Source organism: Kogia breviceps, chromosome 1 (genome assembly GCF_026419965.1).
Source record: "Kogia breviceps isolate mKogBre1 chromosome 1, mKogBre1 haplotype 1, whole genome shotgun sequence".
NCBI lineage: Eukaryota > Metazoa > Chordata > Mammalia > Artiodactyla > Physeteridae > Kogia > Kogia breviceps.
Genome location: NC_081310.1, coordinates 166,738,446 through 166,759,312, shown reverse-complemented (window position 1 = coordinate 166,759,312; position 20,867 = coordinate 166,738,446). Strand labels below are relative to the sequence as shown.

The following is a 20,867-nucleotide window of genomic DNA, read 5'->3' as shown; positions in this document are numbered from 1 at the left end:
TCTGAGGGGCAGTGCTCTTTACCCCGTTTTACTACTGGGTTGCCACTTGCTTGGGCTCACATGGCTAAATGGTTGAATGAGGATTTGAACCCAGCTCTTTCTGTTAAATCCTGTGGGAAGTTAGAAGTTGGAGTGCATTGCAGGGAAAGGCAGCACCGTGAGGAATTGGAGGAGTATTTAGCCAGAAGAGGAGAAAAAGTGGAAGGATGTTCAAATATTTGAGTAGATCTGACCGCTTTGGTCAGAGGCAGAGTGATGGTAGCAGAAAGGGCAGACGTAGACTCTGGCTGGGTTGTAAGCCCCTTAAGGTTAGAAATCCCATATCACCATCTCTGCATTGCCGCAGCCCCAGGCATGGTACGCTGGGCGTATCTGCTGGGCGCACAGGAGGCCCTTTGGTTAAACAGATGTGGACAGAGGCGGCCTCCTCCTTTCCTGAAGCCAAGTTCTGGTGTTCTTGGTCCTGACCTCTGTACCTCCTCCAGTGCTTGCCTGTAAAATGATTCGTCTCCACCTCCTACCCCATATTCATTTTCTGTTGCTGCTTTAACAAGTTATGCAAACCTAGTGTCCTAACACAAATTTACCATCTTCTTGTTCCTCAGTTCAGAAGTCTGAAATAGGCCTCATGGTGCCAAAGGCAAGGTGTCTTCAGGGCTCTGTACCTTTCTGTGGGGAGTCCATTTCCTTGCCCTTTCCAGCTTCCTTGGGGGCACCCGTATTCCTTGGCCATGGCCCTTGCCTTCCACCTTTAAAGGCAGCAACATCTGGCCAAGTCTTTCTCAACGTCACTTCACTTTGACAGTGACTCTTCTGCTTCCTTCTTCCATTATTAAGCGCTGTTTGAATACATTGGGCCCATCCATATAATCCAGGATGGTGGTCATCTGATTAGCAACCTCAACAGTTCTTTGTCATGTTAACCTAATGTACTCACAGGGATTATTAGGACTCTGCATGTTTGGGGGACAAGCTTCTTCTCCGCCCATAAAACCACATTCACAAAGCCCCTATCGTAAAATACAATTGGAGGAAATTTCCTTCTCAAGCTACCATCTCATTCCTTTCCTGGTCTTCTCAAAAATAGTCTGTGTGGTGTACTCGCTCCCTAGTTCCTTACTGTGTGTCTACTGGAACTTATCTCTAAAAAAGTCCTGGCACCTCCCAGTTTCTGAGTCCCTTGGCCACTTGCCTGCTCAGCTCTTCTGTAGTGTTTGGACTGTGGATTTCCCACCTGAGGGCCCCTTTCCCCCAGCATCTCCTCTTTCTTCTTACTCCTGTCCTGGAAGGCTTGGTCTCCAGTCAGTTTGTCTTCCACTGATCATCTCATCCATTGCAATGATTTAAATTCCGAGTCTGAGGTTGAGGATTCCCAAATCCACAGCTCTTGCTCTGACCTCCTTTCTGAGCTCCCAGGCTGAATTCCTTCGTGCCCCCTGGGTATTTCCAGATGAAGGACCCACAGGTCGGCGTTGTGTGTACCATACGCAGCACGTTTCACTTGGCTAACTTGGCTTGTTACCACTCCCCCCTCCTCCACAGGAGCCCTCTTAAGCCTCTCTCACCTTGGAGACCCGGGCTGGAAATCCCCACGATCATTGGTTCCTTTATTCTCATGCCTTTACTTCCTGGTCTCTGCCACATCTCACGTTTAGGCCTGTTATCTAGGTGGTCTTCGTAGTAGGGGATGCAAGAAGATTACGGGGATGCAGGAATCAAATAATGGAACTTTATTTTTATCTTAATCCCTTTACAGTCTGTTTTTGTTTTAAAGTGTTTTGTTTTAAAGTACGTTAGTGTATGTAATTCATCAGTAAGTATACGTGTGTTGGGGTGCATATCCCTACATTTTTTATTTTCCTGGTAACACTGTCAAATTGGTATTTCCAGTTTGGTTTAGACAAAGAACCCCTTCTTTAAGTGACCTCTTACCCATTTAAAAAATGTAAATCAAAAGCAGGGCTGTTGTGGTTGGAACGGAGCCCCACCTGTTCACTCTGATGGAGGCTTTCTCAGGCCTCTTGATGTACATTTTGGAAACTGCTGCTTTAGACTGTCGGTGTAGTTCAGGGCTGATTAAAGTCTGTGCTTGTGTTAGCCTTTCGTGGACCTCAGTGGTAGGAGATCCCTACCATCCTCATGCCTCTACCGCGTGGCACGCTGCCGTGAGCATCATCACACACGTAAGCAGGGAGCACATCCTGGTGGTACCATCTTTTCACACCTTCCTTCCCCGGGCAGACCTTCCGACCCAGTAGAGTCTCGGTAAATATTTGTTGAATGAATAGGCAAATAGACCCTCAGTTTATGTTTAGAAGAGCGAGCTCTGTACTACCTGCACGTGACTTGCTCAGCATTTGGTTTTTCTTGACATTCCAAGCGTGGGCCTTAAGTCCTGTGTAGTTGCACGTGGAGTCTGCAGGCCCAGTGTCCCTTCTCCAAGGTGGCACTGCAGTGCTGACACTTCTCTGCTGCACTCTAAGGCATTGGATTTGGTCACGGTTGCAAAGGGGGCCCTCTTCCAGGCCTCATTTCTTTGCTCAGTGGGTTTTGCTATAACCCGTGTCTCCTAATGTCGGTATAACCAAGTGTTAAATATGTTGGTTAGAAGGAAGCTCTGATGTGGTGTTACTGGTTCAGTCCTGTACACCTTAAACCTAATTACATTTGCTCTGACATTCCGTAAATGCAGCGTTAGATCAACCTTTCTTTCTGCAGCTGGGCCAGAGTTTCAGAGGCTCTCTCTGTCCTGGCTGATGTTCTCCCCTGGAGAAGAGGATCAAAGAGTGTCAGCTGGAGCTGAGGTCTTGCCAGTGCATGAGGAGACGTGGCCTGCTTCCTTTTTAATGGGTCCGCTACTCCTCACCCCTTTGAATGAGGGGTGCTCTGGCCTTTCAGACCTGTTTGGCCCAGCTGCCTGCTACTTTGTAACAGGTGCTACTGGCCTCCTGGTCCAAGGAAAGGGGCCTCTGGGGCTCTCAGACGTGGACGCATGTCAGTGAGCTAAAGGAAGGGGCTCTCCTTTAGAGCTGGAGTAGGTTTATTTTTGGTACATTTGTTTCAGCCTGCTTCTGAGAAGGCCAGGACCCACACTGACTAGGCACAAATTTTGCCCTAAACGGTTTACATAATCCTGATTGACACTGGTTTGCGTGACACTGTTGTTTCGGCTTTTTCTAAGGAAGGTGTTTTTCCATGTTGGGTTTTACATTTCTCTGTGTCTCTCTGCCCCGCTCTTTCCCTTGGTCTTCATTGTAAGACTAACTTCTGCTGTGTTCCGAAGTGGAGGCAAGACCAACTTGATTCCTTCTTGTGGTTTGTCCAGGTTGCGGATGAATACATGTTTTCCCTGGAGGAGAGTAAGAAGTCCAAGGGCCGTCGTCAGCCCTTAAGCAAGCTCCCCCGCCACCACCCGCTCGTGTTGCAGGATTGCGTCAGCGATGATGGTAAGTGTTGTTTTCACTCTTCACCAGAGGAAAGCCTCTCTCACTGCATCAGGACCTCCTCCGACAGGACCTCAGGGCGCCAAGCTGAGGGCCAGGGGTGGGCCTGTGGTTTAGCTCTTCTCCCAGATACTCCATAAAGAGGGTAGGGTTTCAGGATATGGGATTTATAATCAGATTTCATTATACGTTTCAGTGTCTTGGAATGTGCCTAATACGGGATAATTGGATGCAAGTTCTTCCCTCTCTTAGGAGGTCCAAGGCTGATTTTTCAGGATAGCAGGTTCTGTCACTGATGCCAAGCCCTGTGCTGAATGTGTGGCGATAAAGATAACTGAGATGTGCCCATGCCCTCAAGAAGCTCACAGGGTAATGCACTGGTCTAAAGGGAGGAGATGGTAATCCAGGCAGCTGGGACCGTGCCAGTAACCATGGCAAAGACAAGCAGGAAGGTATACTCAGAGGAACCAGCTTGCTGTGGCTGGCGTTACGGGGCCAGGCCCAGGGTGAGATGGGCGGAGGAGGAGGAGTGAGGTGGTCGTGAGCCAGAGGACTTTGCCCATGGGTGTTCTGAGCCCAGCAAGTGTTTTAAGCAGAGGGGTGATGCAGTTGGATTTGCATTAGAAAGATTGTTCCTGGACTTCCCTGGTGGTGCAGTGGTAAAGAATCCACCTGCCAATGCAGGGGACACGGGTTCGAGCCCTGGTCCGGGAAGATCCCACATGCCACGGAGCAGCTAAGCCTGTGTGCCACAACTACTGAGCCAGTGCTCTAGAGCCCATGAGCCGCAACTACTGAAGCCTGCGTGCCACAGCTACTGAAGCCTGTGTGCCACAACTACTGAAGCCCGTGCACCTAGAGCCCGTGATCCGCAACAAGAGAAGCCACCGCAATGAGAAGCCCACGCACCGCAACGAAGAGTAGCCCTGGCTCACTGCAACTAGAGAAAACCCACGCATAGCAATGAAGACCCAACACAGCCAAAAATAAATAATAAATAAATAAATAAATATTTTAAAGAAGAAAGATTTTTCCTAGGGATTGCATCTTAGGAGCAGAGGGCTTTTGTCATGGCCTCTGTGAGATATGAGGGTGTGAACTAGGACAGTGGAAGTAGGGGTCGGGGAGGGGAAGTGGTGAACCTGTTGGGAGGATAAAGTCCACTGGATTTGGCAACCTGACGTGGAGCTGTGAGGGTGGTAGGAAGAGGAAGCCTGAGCTGAGTGCCTCCCTGGGTTCTAGCGTTGCTTGGGGTGTGTGGATGTGGTATTTGTTATCTCTACTAAATGCGGCTGCTCGGGGAGAGGGCACCGAGGCTGGGGTTAGGAAAACTGAGGAAGAGGAGCCTGTGAAGGAGACAGAGGGGAGTAGGCAGGGATGCAGAGGAGAACTGGAGCTCAGGGAGTGATCGCCATCAGCGCGGTGTGGTCTCCTGTGCTGCCCGGAGCCCACAGACCCCGAAAGATCCGCCAGTGACCAGGCCCCTTTTTACTGCTGCCTGATGCCCAGCCTCGTCTTACTCTGTCCTGTCCTTGCCTGCGCCCACGGAAAGCCCAGAGTCTCATCAGCCCTTCCTCTGCTCCACAAGCCTCACGTTCCCTTTCTGATCTGATGTCGATGCCCATCTCTGCTGTTTTCCTTGGTAGAACGATCATGATGAGCTTGGTGGGGAAAGCCTCTTCAGTCCTTGTAGCCAGAAGCAGGCAGACTTCCATGTGGAGTCTTAGAAGCCCTCTGGGGTCTTCTCCAGCCCCTGTGGGGGGTCTCAGGTCCTCTGGGTCGCAGCAGCCTAGCTTCTTGATTTCTCCCCAGTGCGCTAAAGCAGTGTAGACGAGAAAACTGGGGAAGCAGAAAAAGTTACAAAGAGGACAGCAAGATTACCCCACAGAGATGACCACTGTGAACGCTTTAATGTGTTAATCTTCCTGACTGTCCTCGTCGTATGTTAAATTATGTCCATGTATGTCTTTTTATAATAACGTGAGATCATAATATACCTCCCTCAAACTTTTTAATGATTAAAAATTTCAAACGTGGAAAAGTTGAAACAATAAGAATACTGTGTGTCGCTTCCAGTATTCAACAGCTATTGCCATTTTGCCATAATCACTTGTCTCTCCCTATGCATTGCTTATGTATGAACAAGTACATGCACATTTGCTGGATTGTTTGAAAGTCAGCTGTAGGCATCAAGTCACTTCACTTAAAGTGCACCGATAGGCATCTCCTAAGGAGGATTGTCTCCTGTATAAAATCCACTGTTGTTACGCCTCGGAAAGTAAGCAGTAACTTCATAATGTCCTCTGATTCTCAGTCCATATTCATCTTTCCCTGCTCATTCTAAAAATGTGTTTTTATAGCTTTTTCCCTTTAAACCAGTATGAACCAAACTAGGGTCACGCACTGCATTTGGAAGTTTCTTTTAGTCTCACACACCCCTCTCCACAAGTGAGGCATAACATGTTCAGTGAAGTACATATGCCTTAACTGTATAGCTCAGTGAAGTTTTATCTATGTAAACAGTAAAATTTTGATTCCTGCAGTTTTCATTTAACATGGTGAACATTTTCATCATTCGTTCAGTGTTCACACGTAGAACGATTCTGGGCCACTTTTGGTTTTATAAGCGGAGCAGATGTCAGTGTGGTAATTTTTCTGTTGTGATTGTGAGCAGTCCGTTTCTGTTTCTTCCCTTCTGTCTCGATCACTCTTGTTCTGTCCAGGATGCAGAAAATATCTGTGCTTGGATTTTGGCACCACGACTCCTGGCTAGGCCTGATTGACAGGGCTTACAGGGGTCGATTTTAATTGTCTGCATCGGCCTAAATACGCTATGGTACCCTTCACCGAGGTCACATGTACTGGCAGCTGCCAGATCCCTTTGGATTAAACGTGACTGAAGGCGGAGGAGATAACTGTTTATTTGTACGGAGCTTGGGTTGCAAGGAGTAAACACATAAATGGGTATCTTCCGTGGGTATGTTCCAGAGCTTTCCTTGGGCTACTCAGCATAGGACTCCAGGGTCTCTTGGAAAGGACGCCTGTCTGGGAAGGAGTGAGAAGGTCATTGGAGGGGCTGTAGCCGTGGATTGCAGGGCTCCCCACAGCATCATCCAAGTATTGAAGGAGTCTTGGAGATCGCCTCTGCCCTTTGCCTTTGTCACCCATAGGATCTTGGGTTAGTCCAAACCTGGGACCAGAAGTCTGGGCTGAGCTCGTCGGCTCTCCGGGCAGAGCCATAAATGTGCAGGGCTGGTGCTGACTGACTCACGCCCCTGCTTCCTCCTCTAGATGTATCAGAACAGGGGACCCCCGAGGAGGAGGCTGAGGAGACGGAGGCCTGGGCCAAGCCCCTGAGCCAGCTGTGGCAGAACCGACCTCCGAACTTTGAGGCCGAAAAGGAATTCAACGAGGCCATGGCCCAGCAGGCCCCTCACTGCGCCGTCTGCATGATCTTTCAGACTTACCATCAGGTAAGCCCACCACATCCCCTCTGTTTAGCCGGGACCAGCGCTCAGAGGAAAGCTAGGTTTAATGGTGGGGACATAGCTTGGGCAAGGCACGTTTTCCTAGTGTCTTCTGCCCCATCCATGTGTTGGAAAGGCTTCACCAGGCAGATGGCCATGCAGCAGTGGGGGTGTTCGCTTGAGAATGCTTTGGGGAAGAGCTGAGGGTGTGGCTTAGGCTCTGGGGGATTCCCTGCTGCCCTTGGCACTCACACCCTTTGCTGAGGAATCTGCTCTTTTGTTATTCTAGTCAGTGATGATTCCTTCCAGGTGGTTTGCTGACCTTGCCAGTCAGTCTTGGAGAGCAGGGGATTTCTTTAAATCATTCTGAGTGTCAGGTGAAGAGCCAGATCCTCCAGTGTTGTCTCTCCTCTCCTTTCCCATTGCCACCGCGCGGGGATGTTGGCAGTAGTGGACGGGAATTTGGGAGGTGTAGCAGCAGAGGGCCTGAAGGAGGGAGGGGGATGGGAAAGCACCCTGGCTGAGCTTAGCTGTGCCCCTCCCACTCCTGGGGCATTTGATGGCTCCACCGTCCTGGGTCTCTTTGGGTCCCTTTGGGTCCAGCTCTAGGAGGCCGGGAAGGCACCCACAAATCGCATGTGCAAGATGACCAGGTCAGTCTCAGCGGGGACCTACACAGGGTGGCATGTAGAGAACCAGTCCCCTGATGGTGGTTCGAGTAGCATGGCTGCCACTGAGCCTGGCAGGGCCCCAGGTTCACGTTTGCCAAAGAATGAAACTTCAGACCAGAGTACTTTTGAGTTAGTAACTCATTCCTTCTTTCCATTGACCAAAAGCAACCCCAAAAGATCTCCATGTGCCCTTGCCTGTGAGGGAAGCAGGCAGATAGCCAGGCTGTACTGCCAGTAGATCTGCTGAGAAGGGCTCAGAGTTTCATGAATGGCATAGGCTTGGGGGGTGACGTGTTTCTGGGCCCCGTCCTTGGAACGGGGGTGATGGTGCCATCCAGCAGCAGAAGCGACAGATTCTTGCAGTCAGGCTGTTTGCCAAGGGAAGTACGTGGACATAATGTTCTTCCCGAAGGGGCCCCAAGCCAGGAGCGGCTCTCGGGGTTCCAGCCATGTGACAGTGCTGCAGCTCAGGTGACTGCTGACATGGGCCCCGAGAGGAAATCAGTGCCGGCCCACGGAAGCACCTGCTCTGGGTCCTCTCCCTGGGTGGGGCCCCCATGCCGTGCATCGCAGGGGGGAGCCGCCAAGAACAGCCTCACCAGCCTCTCAGTGCATTTTATTACCACTTGGTTTGGGAAGCTTGAAATCCCAGTTGCCTCTTACCTTGCTTCTTTTTCTCACTTGTCCCCGGGGGCCTTTGTTTGATGCTGCTGTGAGAAATTGAATTGGCGTCATTGGAGGTAACTTCAGTTAGTGGCTCTGGGATAATGGCTGTGCACCCGGGAGCCTGGCGGGTGCCCTGTCAGGAAGAGAGCAGCTTTCTGCTGACGGTGCAGGCGGAGAGCTGAGGACACGGGGCTGTTCGCTGAGGTGTGCACTTGCTCCTTCTTTAGGTGGAGTTTGGAAGCCTTAGTCAGAACTGTGGCAGTGCTCCAGATTTAGCGCCCCAGAAGCAGAGGACCAAGCCGTTGATTCCAGAAATGTGCTTCACCTCGACTGGGTGTAGCACGGACATCAACCTGTCCACCCCTTACCTAGAGGAGGATGGCACCAGCATCCTAGTGTCCTGCAAGAAGTGCAGCGTCCGGGTCCATGCCAGTGAGTGCCTCACTTCTTCTCTGCGTCCCGTCCCAGGGGCGGGGGCATCTGACTGGAAGTCCTGCCGCCTGTTGGCCTCCCTGTGACCTCCCCAGCTCCCCAGTGCAGATTGCCTATGTGTCTGTTCTTGGAGTTTGGTGCTGATTGAGTCTGAGTTTCCTGTGACTCTGGGCTCAGTGCTTGCACTGTCTACCCTGGACTGTCCCCTTGATTGTAGATACCAGGAGGGGATTAGTCTCTGCTGCTTGCTAGGTGTTGGTAGCAGTGAATCTAGTTTCTGACTTTTTGAGACTGTGGGCCATACTGTATGGCTGACCATCAATTCTAGCCTTGATGCTAGAATTCAGGGGTTTCTGTAGATTTGGGAAATAGTGTTTGGAAGAGAGTTGCAGATCTACCTTCTGACTCTGGCCTCTGGGTTTAATTTGCTCACCTCGGTGTCCCTGTTAGGTTGCTACGGGGTGCCCCCTGCAAAGGCTTCTGAAGACTGGATGTGTTCTCGGTGTTCGGCCAATGCCCTGGAAGAGGTGAGTGCTTCCATGCTGTTGTTGTCTCCCTGGGAGACAAGTTTGCTCAGGACCAGACTGTTTCACGCAGACTCTACATCCCAGGGGTCTGTGCAGTGCCTGGTACACAGTGATGTCAGTGAGCATTGTCGGAGTAAATCCCCATGACAGTGAGACTGTTTGCTGCCCACCTGTGGCAGGGCGTGATGGAGTCTGGAAGCTGTGTTTGCTTCATTGTGTCAGGACCAAGTAGAGGTTTTCCTGTGGATGGACCATAACCTCCTGTAAAGAATTGAGCCCATCCGGTTGGAGCATCAGAATGGGACTCAGATGGTTCATTTGGTAGCTTTCTCTTTATTCCTCCCCTCTCTGGAACCTGGCAGTACCCACATAGGAGGCAGTCAGAGCCCTGTAATGCCCCCAGCTTGAGCAGGGTATCACTCATGACTTGGCTTACAGTTACTGTTAACAGTACCAGCGAAGACGATTATGTCAAGTCAGGAGACTAATTGGTGCACTTCAGCCCCGAGTGGCCTCCCTGTCTTCCTGCAGGGGAGTCCTGATTACAAGGGCTGTGCGGGTGAGGCCTCGCATGCTGTGGGCTGCTTTCTCATGTGGAGGCTACCGTGGCCCGAAGGAAGTGGCGGGGACAGCAGATGGGATGTTAATGGCTCGGTGGTGACCACTCTTCCTCCCCGTCTTCTTGGCAGGACTGCTGCTTGTGCTCATTACGAGGAGGAGCCCTGCAGAGAGCCAACGACGACAGGTGAGTTCTCTGAGCTCTGAGGCCGAGTGCGGGCACACCGCCAGGGCAGTGGCTCTCAGCGGTATGACTGAGGAGGACTTGGGAGGCACATTGTTTGGGGCTGAAATAGCATCTCCGAGACTAATTTTAAGGATGGGAAGCCGAGCAGTCCCAGAACTTTGCAACCCGAGCTTCCCCTCTGAGGCAGCCTTGTAAGTAACGTCCTCCTTTTGGAGGCGCTAAGATGGACCCAGGAGGGTACGAAGACCCTGTGAAGATGATGCGGGGGCTTCGTGGCGGAAGTGAGGACAGTTACCTTGTTACAGCTGGGGCTGGTACAGAGGTGGCCACGGCTGTGAGCTAGTGAGCCCTTCCTGCAGGCGGACTCCATGGCTGTTTGGAATGAGGGCGACTGTCCTTAAGAAGGACAGTGGACATTGAGGAGAGCCCAGCCATGCCTACCCACTACTCAGTCGATTCTACAGAGGGTTCTGGGTACTCAGCCCAGAGCTGGGCTTCTTGGCCGTCCGGCAGCTCGCTTTCACTGAGCTGAATTTTTGTGCTTGGTCATGGCTCAGTGGTTCAGAGGTAGAAATACATGTAAGGTGAATGACGTTTTCGCCCCAAAGACCAGCTGCTTAGGGGCGAGTACTCCCAGGTCGATGGGGAACCAGCAGTGAAGACCGTGCTTCTAGCTAAAATCCTGTGGGAACTTGAAGCGCACATACCACCTGGCGTCCCGCCTCACAGGAATCCCCTTTGTACTGTTCCACTTAGATGGCTGCTCTGCTTGCTGCTTCCACTCTAAAGGCATTTGCTGCTGTGACTTGAGGTCACTGTGTTCCTCAGAATTTCAAGATAGTGCTGTTAAAGTTCTTCCTTTTTTGCAATGGAAAGGGCTCTGCTTGTACCTCCCACCTTTACCTCCTGATCCTTGGTCTGCCCTCCAGGGCCATGCAGAACAAATCTATTCCCACTCACACACTGCAGGTGGCTTCCACGCAGCCCCGACGCTGGCTGTCGTAGGTTTTCACGTGGCTTGATCCTGAGAGTTTTCACCATCTCAGTTAATCTCATCTTGGTGCGTGTCAGTTTCCCCAAATGCCCAGAACTTACTTTAATAATTCTCTACGGATGTCCATTGAACAGACCTCTCAGAGTAAGTGGGGCTAGGGCCTGACCTTAAAGAGTGAGTCTGAGGTGGAGGAAGGGAGCGGAAGGGAGAGGTCACTTCGGCCCCGGGAAAGGTCTGGGCAAAGGCTTGGAGGGGGAGGTCTGGGATTACGGGCACATCGGGGCGCAGCTGGAGATATTTTGAGCAAGTGCCCAGGTCCTCTGATAAAAGAGGTGTGTATGGGGCTCTCTAATTTATTCTCACTCCCTGGAACCTGCCACACGCAATTAGCTGTGGCTCTGTTCCAGTTGCAACAGGCGGTGAGTGAGTGTGTCAGAAGTGTGACCCTGCGCTGACCCGGGACGTTGTGGTGGGGACCTTCTTTCGCTTCCTCAGCGTGGAGACGCTTCTGGTCTTACCTCACTGGGTCCCAGGAACTTGCTGGGAAGTCCAGTGGTCACGCTGGATAAGGGAGGAAACACTATAGATAGGCCCATGTTAGAAGAGAAGGCCACAGGGCCTTGGAGCTGGAGGGGGACTGAGGTGGCCTTTGCCTTTTGGCAGGTGGGTCCATGTCTCATGTGCGGTGGCGATTCTGGAAGCGAGATTTGTCAACATTGCAGAAAGAAGTCCAGTGGATGTGAGCAAAATTCCCCTGCCCCGCTTCAAACTGGTAAGCAGAAAGAGATGGACTTGTGACCCTACATCCTTTCCCTGTTTCCGAGTCTCTGGATAGAGGGGAACACATAGCGTTTAGGAGGGCATCCCCTGGCTGGCCCAGTGGCCCTCCTTTACCCCTCGGTTTCGGTCATGGTTTACGATTCTCCCCCTCTGCTTAAAACTACTTAGTGAGGATACCTGTGACTGGACACGAGATTAACAGAGGGTGCGTGTACCCTCGTGTTTTGGGAAGGGGGTGGGCTCTTGCTCATAGGGCTCTGCATTTGGGTGCGGGTACAGTAGAGGAGACCATCCTAGTTCGCAGAATCATCGGCCTGCTTCTCCTGTGTTGTAGAAATGTGTCTTCTGTAAGAAACGGAGGAAAAGAGCTGCTGGCTGCTGTGTACAGTGTTCTCATGGCCGTTGCCCAACTGCCTTCCACGTGAGCTGTGCTCAGGCTGCAGGAGTGATGATGCAGCCAGATGACTGGCCTTTTGTTGTCTTTATTACCTGCTTTCGGCACAAGATCCCTAATTTGGAGGTGAGGAGGGCGCCATTCTAGAGTCCTCTCGACGGTTTCCAGGATCATTTTCTCTGCAGGCTCTCCGTTTATTGTGTCAGCAAGTATGTCCTCAAGCGCTGTGCTTCTTGGAGACCGCTGCTAATGAGTGTGGGATTAGGAGATGGCCCCTGTCCATCCTCTACTTCCTGCTTTGTGCGTCCTAATCCAGTGGAATCAACTGCTTGTGGTTGATTCCCTGTTTGCCTCCCCTCCTGGATAAACTCCTTGAGGGTCCATGTCTTGTTAATCTGGGTGTCCCTATACTTAACACAGTGTCAGGGACATCGCAGAAGCTCCGTAAATGTTGTGAACTGATGGGAAGAAGAGTTAACCATTAACCCCCATACAGTAGTGATTTTTGCACTTCTCTGAACGGTGAAGCTTAAATGGGTCTTAAACAATAAGTAGGAATTGTGAGCAGGAGGGCAGTCAAGTCTTCAGAAACAGAATGAGCGAGTCTCAGAAGAAGGCATGTGTGAGACTGGCTCTGGGAACGTGGCAGGGGATGGTAGTGGAAAGGCAGGCAGTGCCAGGGGATTAAGGCCCTGGGCTGCCACACTTAAGGGTTTGATGTCTCTTCCACTGGGTAAGGGGAACTTTTCCAATGTTATGATTTTGAGCTATATGTTTTTTAAACAGTTAACTCTGGTGGTGGTTTGCAGAAAAGATGGAAGGAATAAGAATTTGAGGCCGGGAGACCAGTTAGCCTAGGCGAGAAGTGAGGTCTGAAATGAGAACACAGAGGGAGAGCTTTAGGCTCACAGCCAACGCTGGGATCCTACAGTGGGTAGAACTGACGGGGTCTGTTGGCTGCCATGGGGAGAGGATGGAGGAAGAGGAACAGGAAGGGGTGAGGAAGTGTGAATTCAAGGTGACTCAGGTCACTCCCTTAAAGGTGGAACAGATGCTAGTATGGTATGAACTGCGATCGGGAACTGAGATGGGGCAGGGCTGTTTTGCAGAGGAAAGTGGGGGAGATAAAAATGAGGGAAAGACCTGTAGACTTTGAGGTCACTGGAACATTCTGACTGAGGTACCAGGAGGCAGCTAGATTAGCTGGATTAAGATTTGGATATTATCAGCCTTTAACAGCATAATTAAACCTAATTCCCATTAGAAACTGGACTCTGGAGATTCCTAGTGTAAGGAGCAGATGGTGGAGCAGGAAGCAGCCAAAGCAGCTGAGAAGCAGAGAGACGTGGAGAGAAGGAGAGCCCCGCAGCCAGCAGAGGCTGAGGAGGGCCATGTGCTGTCGGGAAGACAGGGCTGGTGGCGTGGTCACTGTGCACCCCAAACCGGGGGTTCCATGGGTAGTCAGGTCAGGACCCAGAGTGCCATCAGTGAATTACAGTCCAGTGGAGGAGATGCCGATGAGGGCTTGTCAACAGTGTGGTGAAAACAATCATAAAAGGAAGGACACAGTAGAGCACCAGCCCAGAGGACAAACTGTCCTCCACCATGGAAAGGGCCTCGTTGGCTGACTGGATTCCCCTTTCTCATTAAAGATGTTCTGCTGAGCACAGGAGGTGGGTGGAGGTGGGTTAGGAGCTTAGGAAGAGGGAAAAAATAGTCGATATGGGAATGAGGAATAAAAGCTTGAGGTACCATTGAGTCCTGGCTGTGATAAGGAGATAGGAGCTTTGTGTTGGAACAGGATAGTGATTTGGTGATGATCATTAGCACCGCCATGCCCTCACATTGGCAGCTGTAGATGGCTGATGCTATGAGGAAACGGGGTACTGTGGATAGTGATTTGGTGATGATCATTAGCCCCCCCATGCCCTCACATTGGCAGCTGTAGATGGCTGATGCTATGAGGAAACGGGGTACTGTGGAGTATTTCTTTCACTGATTCATTCTTCACATACTTACTGGGTATCTGCTACATGTCAGGCACAGTTTTAGGTGCTCGGAACATGCAGGTGAACAAGACAACAGCGCCTGCCCTCCTGCTGCATTTAGTGTAGTTGAAAGACACGTAGAAACAAGTAAATGTACAGTGTATCAAATGGGGAAAAGTGCCGGCATAAGAGTAAAGCTGGATACGGGAACGGAGGAGGAGAGGTAGTAAGGTTGTCCGTAAGTGGACACTTGGATGTGAGGGAGCCAGTGTGCAGATAACTGAGGAAGAGCCTTTCAGGTCGAGGGAACAGAGGCACAAAGACCCTGAGGTGGGAACACTCTTGGCACGCATGCTCAGAGGACAGAAGGGAGGCCAGCATGGCTGGAGCCCAGAGCTTGGGCAGCTTGGGGAGGGGCGGTTGGACACGAGACCACCAGATGCTCTGTGATTTCATTTGCATCAAGGACAAGTTCAGAATGAGAAGAAGGGTGATGTGAGGGCCCCAGAGATGGCAGAGCTGTGGAGCTGTGTATAGTATGCAGCTGAGGACATCCAGGGAACCTCAGTCTTTGTGCCCTGGCCCTGAGGGTAGAGTTGGTGCTAAGATCTGTGTGGAGCATTGTGTGGGGACCCTGGGCCTCAGATCACCTGTTGAGCATCCACTTTGATGTATGTCTAAACTATGTGAATTAGTAGGTGCTGTTTGGTCAGCTCCTCGAAACAGGGAAGTCACAAGAGTCTGTTTTGGGAGTTTGTGGTGAGACAGGATGGTAAAGGACCAGTTGTGGACTGGGAATAAGGAAGGAGGTGTATTTATGGGGAAAATATGACACTAGGTTCTTCCGTGTCCTGGCTGGGTTTTGGACATCTGGAAAGACCTGTTTCAGCTCCCCTCTCCTACTCCTTTTCCATTCTCACCCTTATCTTACCCTGGTAAAGAGGAGCCAGCTGTTCTTGGTCCCCATTTGCTAGGCCTGTCAGCTCAATGTGGGCATAACCCAAGCCTCTGTTTTTTCCAGCGTGCCAAGGGGGCCTTGCAGAGCATCACTGCGGGCCAGAAGGTCATTAGCAAGCACAAGAATGGGCGCTTCTACCAGTGTGAGGTGGTGAGGCTCACCACAGAGACCTTCTATGAAGTCAACTTTGATGACGGCTCCTTCAGCGACAATCTCTATCCCGAGGACATAGTGGTAATGTCTGCAAGGAGCTTCATGGGCATTTTGGGGTGGGGGAGTTTCTTGGTCTGACTGGCAGACTGGCTGTGGGCCTGCCTGCCTTTTCTATCCAGGCCCATGGTCCCATCATTCAGCCCCCAAACAGAAAGAAGTGTTTGTACTGGTCTTTCTGTACAAAGAATATCGTGTGCCGCTAGGGTACCCTGCTTCCTCTAGAAGCTTGTAGGAACTGGCGTTTTTTGCAGTTCTTTGAAACATACTTGTATTTTAGTCTAAACTACCCTTGAAGGTGTTCTGGTGCAGTGGAAGAAGAGCCCAGGCTTTGGAATCAGACCAATGTGCCAGTACCAGCTTCATTGCTTAGTAGCTGTGTGATTTTAGGAGAATTAGCCAATTATCTCTTTTCTACCATGCCCTCTTAGTAGATTTATGGAATTTGCTTTTGGTTCTTTACAGTTGATGCCTTTGGGGGCTGAATAGAAACTGCTTGGAGATATCCCTGGCCTGCTTGTGTTATCAGTACCTGAGACACTGGGGGCCCTGCCTGGACTCAATCCTAGGTTTCCTGGCTCTGGACTCAGCACTCAGTTCAGGTTTCCCCTGTCCATCGTTCGTCCGTCCGTCCATCCTCATCCCCACCCCCTACCCCCACCCCCACCCCAACCTTTTCATGTTAGACCCAGCACCAGCCTAGTGGAATGAAGCCACTTCTTCCTTAAAAAACAGGTATTTCCCACGTCTCTACCACGTTAGCAGCTTAGTTGCTAAAAGTACATTCATTAGCTGTGAGGCAGACTTCCATGTAGTGAAGATGGTATCAGTAGTGTTTGGGGCAGTAGACTAGCTATGCTTTATTAAGCTCTTCCAGTTTGCCAGACTCTAGGCTAAGTACTTTACTCGGGTATCTCGGTCACTTCTCATACCAACTCTGAGAAGTAGGTGGTGTCTCTAACTTAGAGAACACTGATCTCAGGACTCTTCTAGAAGTTACTGAGGACCCCAGAAGAGCTTGTATTTTTGTGGGTTATGTCTATCAATATTTGCTCATTAGAAATGAAAACTGAGGTGAATTGATTTGAAATAATCCATTTTTTAATGAAAAATTATTTTAAGTAAAACAAAAAGTATTAGAAGAGTGCCACTCTTCTACAATTGTGCAAACCTTTTTTACATCACATCTTCAGTTTGTTGCAATATATCGTTTTGGTTAAAGCATGTGAAGAAAACTCGGTCTCACACAGATATGCGATTGAAAAAGTGAGGAGTAGTAAAATTTAAGTAGCCTTTCAGATGATTGTGGTTATTCTACTTTGATACACCAGACCTCAACGAGTGGTAGTTTCTTAAAAGTTAGCTGCAGTGTAGATTCTGAAGGCAGCTTGATGAACACACGCTCTTACATTAACGTTTTTGGGTCTGTCTTACACTGAGAATGGCTCTTTCGCTCATGCGTGATTTTGCACCATCATCCATATTGGTGCAGTGGGCTATGTAGATCTTCCAGATGTTGTTAAATTTTATTAGACAATTCCAAAAAAATCATTTTAATCTGTAACACTAAGCTCAGAAAAATCTTTAAATTTTAGGGAGCTTCAAGCTCATGGTGGTGACACAACTTTTCTGAAATTGTGATTTGTGCTTGAAAGCTTAGGTTTTATCATTGGCAGTATACTGTCAGTCCATTTTCCTCGAAGTGTCAGGCTCACTTCATTCATTTTCAAGAAGGTGTCTGCCAGTACCCAAGTCTGAATAACCACAGTTTGTCAGTCATTTTTTTCAAATAAAGCTGTTTCATGAAAAAAGCAGTTACTTCTTACAACTCAAACAGTTACAGCATGCTTTTCCTCAGGACGACCATCATGCTTCAGCGTGTAGCAGAAGTGTCTTTTGAGTACTTACACATGTACTCAAAGATTGAGGTTTAACACAAAAATTTTTTCTGCTTCATCAAGGGACGTTGTTATATGAAACCAGGTTTTTTTCTTTTGCTCCTAAATCATGAGTACACAGTGGTTAAGAATGCAGTAACAAGTAGTAGAGCTTAGGGCCATTGCCTCAATTTGTGCTGAAGCACCAGCAGTTGCACCTGTGTTAGGTGTTACACCATCACTGGAAATGTCTGCGTAGTGAAAGAGGCTAATGATTTAATATTATTGTGAAAACCATCATGCTCTGACAAGTTCCCTGCAAGTGGCTCAGGAACCCCCGCTAAGGTCTGCAGACCATACTTTGAGAACCGCTATTGTAGTAAAACTTAATAGCTGAGAACTTAGGTGATTTATCAAAGATCACGTATTTGGCTAGTTAAAACCTCCACTTCAGATTCTTTTGGGGGCAGCACTTCCTACTTAGTTCTTGAATTCATACACAATATAGTTACTGAGTACCTGTCAATAATGAGTTGGCAATACAGTATAGAGCCATTGCTATTCAGTAAGTGAATTGGCGTGTAGAACCTTCCTAACTCTTGTCATGTAGTGGAATTGGTAAGAGCAGTTGGAATATCACAGCATTTTAGACTCTCTGCCCTGCTTCCGCTCCAGTGTGTACTTTTTTGGGCCATGTCCGCAAGGACCTTCTCCCAGGTCTACCCATTAGACCTTATATTCAGCGGTCATGAACATGTTCATACACTGACCTCCCACTATATACCAAGCCCTCTGCTGGGAATGCAACAAGGACTCCACCCATCCTTAGGGTTCCCCTGTCTGCAGGGAATAAAAGTCCTAAAGTTTTTTTGCCAGGTCCCATGGTAGGTGGTTTTTTATTGCCTTTCCTTCAAAAAAACGGTTAAGAACCCTTTTCTTTCCTTTTTAAAAAAACTTTGTTTTTATTTATTTATTTATTTTTGGCTGCGTTGGGTCTTTGTTGCTGCGCGCGGGCTTTCTCTAGTTGCGGCGAGCAGGGGCTACTCTTCGTTGTGGTGCGCGGGCTTCTCATTGCGGTGGCTTCTCTTGTTGCTCTAGGCGTGCGGGCTTCAGTCGTTGTGGCACGCGGGCTCTAGAGCGCAGGCTCAGTAGTTGTGGCGCACGGGCTTAGTTGCTCCGCGGCATCTTCCCGGACCAGGGCTCAAACCTGTGTCCCCTGCGTTGGCAGGCGGATTCTTGACCACTGCGCCACCAGGGAAGTCCTAAGAACCCTTTTCTTAAATAGTTGAGTGAAGTCTGAGTATTTCTTCCTGTCAGAGTCCTGTCCCCCTGTCCCTTAGAGACACAGTTGAAGGAACATGAGGACTCTTGATCATGGCACATGTCTTTTACATTTATTAAATTTATTATGGCTGCTTTTTTCTGTCACCTAGAAGCAGCAGCAGCCAGCAGAGATAATGGGGTGGACTTGGATTTAGCAGGTCTCTCAGATGGACCTTCCTTTCACCCTTCTTCCTTAATGTTCCCTCAGAGTCAGGACTGTCTCCAGTTGGGTCCTCCTGCTGAAGGGGAAGTAGTCCAAGTGAGATGGACAGACGGCCAAGTCTATGGAGCCAAGTTTGTGGCCTCTCACCCCATCCAGATGTACCAGGTAACCAAAGGCTTTTGGTGGGGATGGGGGAGGGGGTCTGATTAATTCATTGTTTCCTCTTGAGCAAGAGGAAGTCTTTGCTCTTGGGAGAGCTAAGGCAGCGGTCCCCAACCTTTTTGGCACTAGGGACACCGGTCGTAGAAGACCGTTTTCCATGGCCGGGGGTGGGGGTGGGCGTGGTTCAGGCGGTAATGCGAGCGGTGGGGAGCGATGGGGAGCAGCTGATGAAGCTTCGCTTGCTCGCCCACCGCTTACCTCCTGCTGTGCGGCCGGGTTCCTAACAGGCCGTGGACTGGCACCAGTCTGCAGCCCAGGGGTTGGGGACTGCTGAGCCAAGGGATCAGTGACAACCCTTTTCAGAGCTAGGGGCTGCCCTGTGTCCAGTCTGCCAGGTTATGGCTTCAAACATGGCAAGCCTTACTTCAGTGTTCTAAACCCTTCCTGTGACTGCAGGAAATTGCCACTGTGCGTGATGGACTAGGGAGGGAGCCTGGGATATCTTAGCTAAAGGCCTTTGTTTCCTTGGTAGGTGGAGTTTGAGGATGGCTCACAGCTTGTGGTTAAGAGAGATGACGTGTACACGCTGGATGAAGAGCTTCCCAAGAGAGTCAAGTCTAGACTGGTGAGTGTGTGCTTTCTGTGTGCCCTTGGTTCCCATCTGGGAGGGAGGGAACAAAGCAAGGATGTGTCCCTTTGTTGTTTTTTCTTTGGGGTGGTTGGCCATAAAGTGCTCATTTGGCTTGCCTGTTCTTCTGTAGTCAGTAGCCTCAGACATGCGCTTCAATGAGATTTTCACGGAGAAAGAGGTTAAGCAGGAAAAGAAACGGCAACGAGTTATCAACTCAAGATACCGGGAGGATTACATTGAGCCTGCACTATACCGGGCCATCATGGAGTAGGTGCTTCCAGCGGCCAGGAGAGTCCCAGCCGCCAAGGCGAAAGCACTCTGGGGTTCCACAGCACAGCAGACACTTGGAACTCTGAAGTCTCTAAAAGTGAACTGTAAAATGAAAAGGAATGAAATAACCGACCCCATCATCTTCTCACCCCACCCTCATCGCATCCCACTGTAAAGAAATGACAAGCCGTACTTGGACATGTGGCAGCAGCCGCTGATCTCCCAGCTGATGCGCTGAGCACTGGAATGCTGTGGCTGCATGGGCCCCAGTCTGTAATGGGGTCGACTGTGCTGGCTGGGCTGGTTGCCCTGTTTCTGGCCTTGGACTTAGCTTCCTAATGATCACCTGCACCAACTAGGCAGAGGTGCTGGTGCTTGCCCTCTCCCCCTTTTTGTATTTATGTGTGTGTGTGTGTGTGTGTGTGGTGTGTGTGGTGTGTGTGTGTGTGTGTGTGTGTGTGTGTGTGTGTTTGTGTGTGTGTGTGTTTGGTCTGGACCAGCTTCTGCCAGCCCCTGGCCCTTTCTTCCTTGCCTATCCAGGGCAACAAAAATGTGAAATTCTGCCCTCATTTGAACTGAGTAAGGGCCCCTGGGGGTTGGCTGGAGATGGCTGTGGCATCTGTTTGTCTCTGGAACTGTCTCAAGAGAGTGCTGGCAAAGCTGCAGTGATGAGATGCTAAGCAGTTAACACCACCTCTTTGCCTTCTTTTGAAGGAGAAGATAGGGGTAACCTGAGTGTGTGCCCATATCACTCAAGGCACAGAGCCCCTGTGGACAGTATTAAAGGGTGTGGGTGGGGACTACTCTGAAGGGGGATCTAATGATGGAAGCAGGCAGAGCCTGGCGGGTGAGTCTGTCAACAGAAAATTGCAATCATGCAGGGGCTGGGAGGGTTAAGATAAACTGGGGCCACTGGAAGCCAGAGGGTGGGTGGGTTTAGATATGCCCCCTGGTCTGGGGGTGGGAGGGAGCTGATTTGGGAGTGGGGTGGGACCGGAGGGCAACACTGAAGGGGTTAAACAGGTTTTTGCTCCTTATGAATTTGTTTGCCTGGGCCCAGGGTTGGAGGGATTCACACTTATACCGTATGTATACAAGAATCAGATTTATAATACTTCCCCTTTTTTTGTTACCTATGAACGCTATAAACCAAATTATTTTGAAAA

General features: G+C 50.1%; 1 protein-coding gene across 3 annotated transcripts in view; it reads left to right on the top strand.

Moving 5' to 3' along the window:
- Positions 1-20,867, top strand: part of KDM4A (lysine demethylase 4A) — a 41,912-nt gene extending 21,045 nt beyond the window's left edge. For all 3 annotated transcript variants that reach the window (XM_059082856.2, XM_067009493.1, XM_059082855.2), the window contains 11 exons: positions 3,326-3,446; positions 6,735-6,916; positions 8,475-8,679; positions 9,130-9,206; positions 9,896-9,951; positions 11,609-11,717; positions 12,060-12,245; positions 15,129-15,299; positions 18,684-18,803; positions 19,333-19,425; positions 19,562-20,867. In XM_059082856.2, the coding sequence (XP_058938839.1) occupies positions 3,326-3,446; positions 6,735-6,916; positions 8,475-8,679; positions 9,130-9,206; positions 9,896-9,951; positions 11,609-11,717; positions 12,060-12,245; positions 15,129-15,299; positions 18,684-18,803; positions 19,333-19,425; positions 19,562-19,702 (1,461 nt within the window). In that variant the 3' untranslated portion in view covers positions 19,703-20,867. The remainder of the gene's footprint in view (positions 1-3,325; positions 3,447-6,734; positions 6,917-8,474; positions 8,680-9,129; positions 9,207-9,895; positions 9,952-11,608; positions 11,718-12,059; positions 12,246-15,128; positions 15,300-18,683; positions 18,804-19,332; positions 19,426-19,561) is intronic.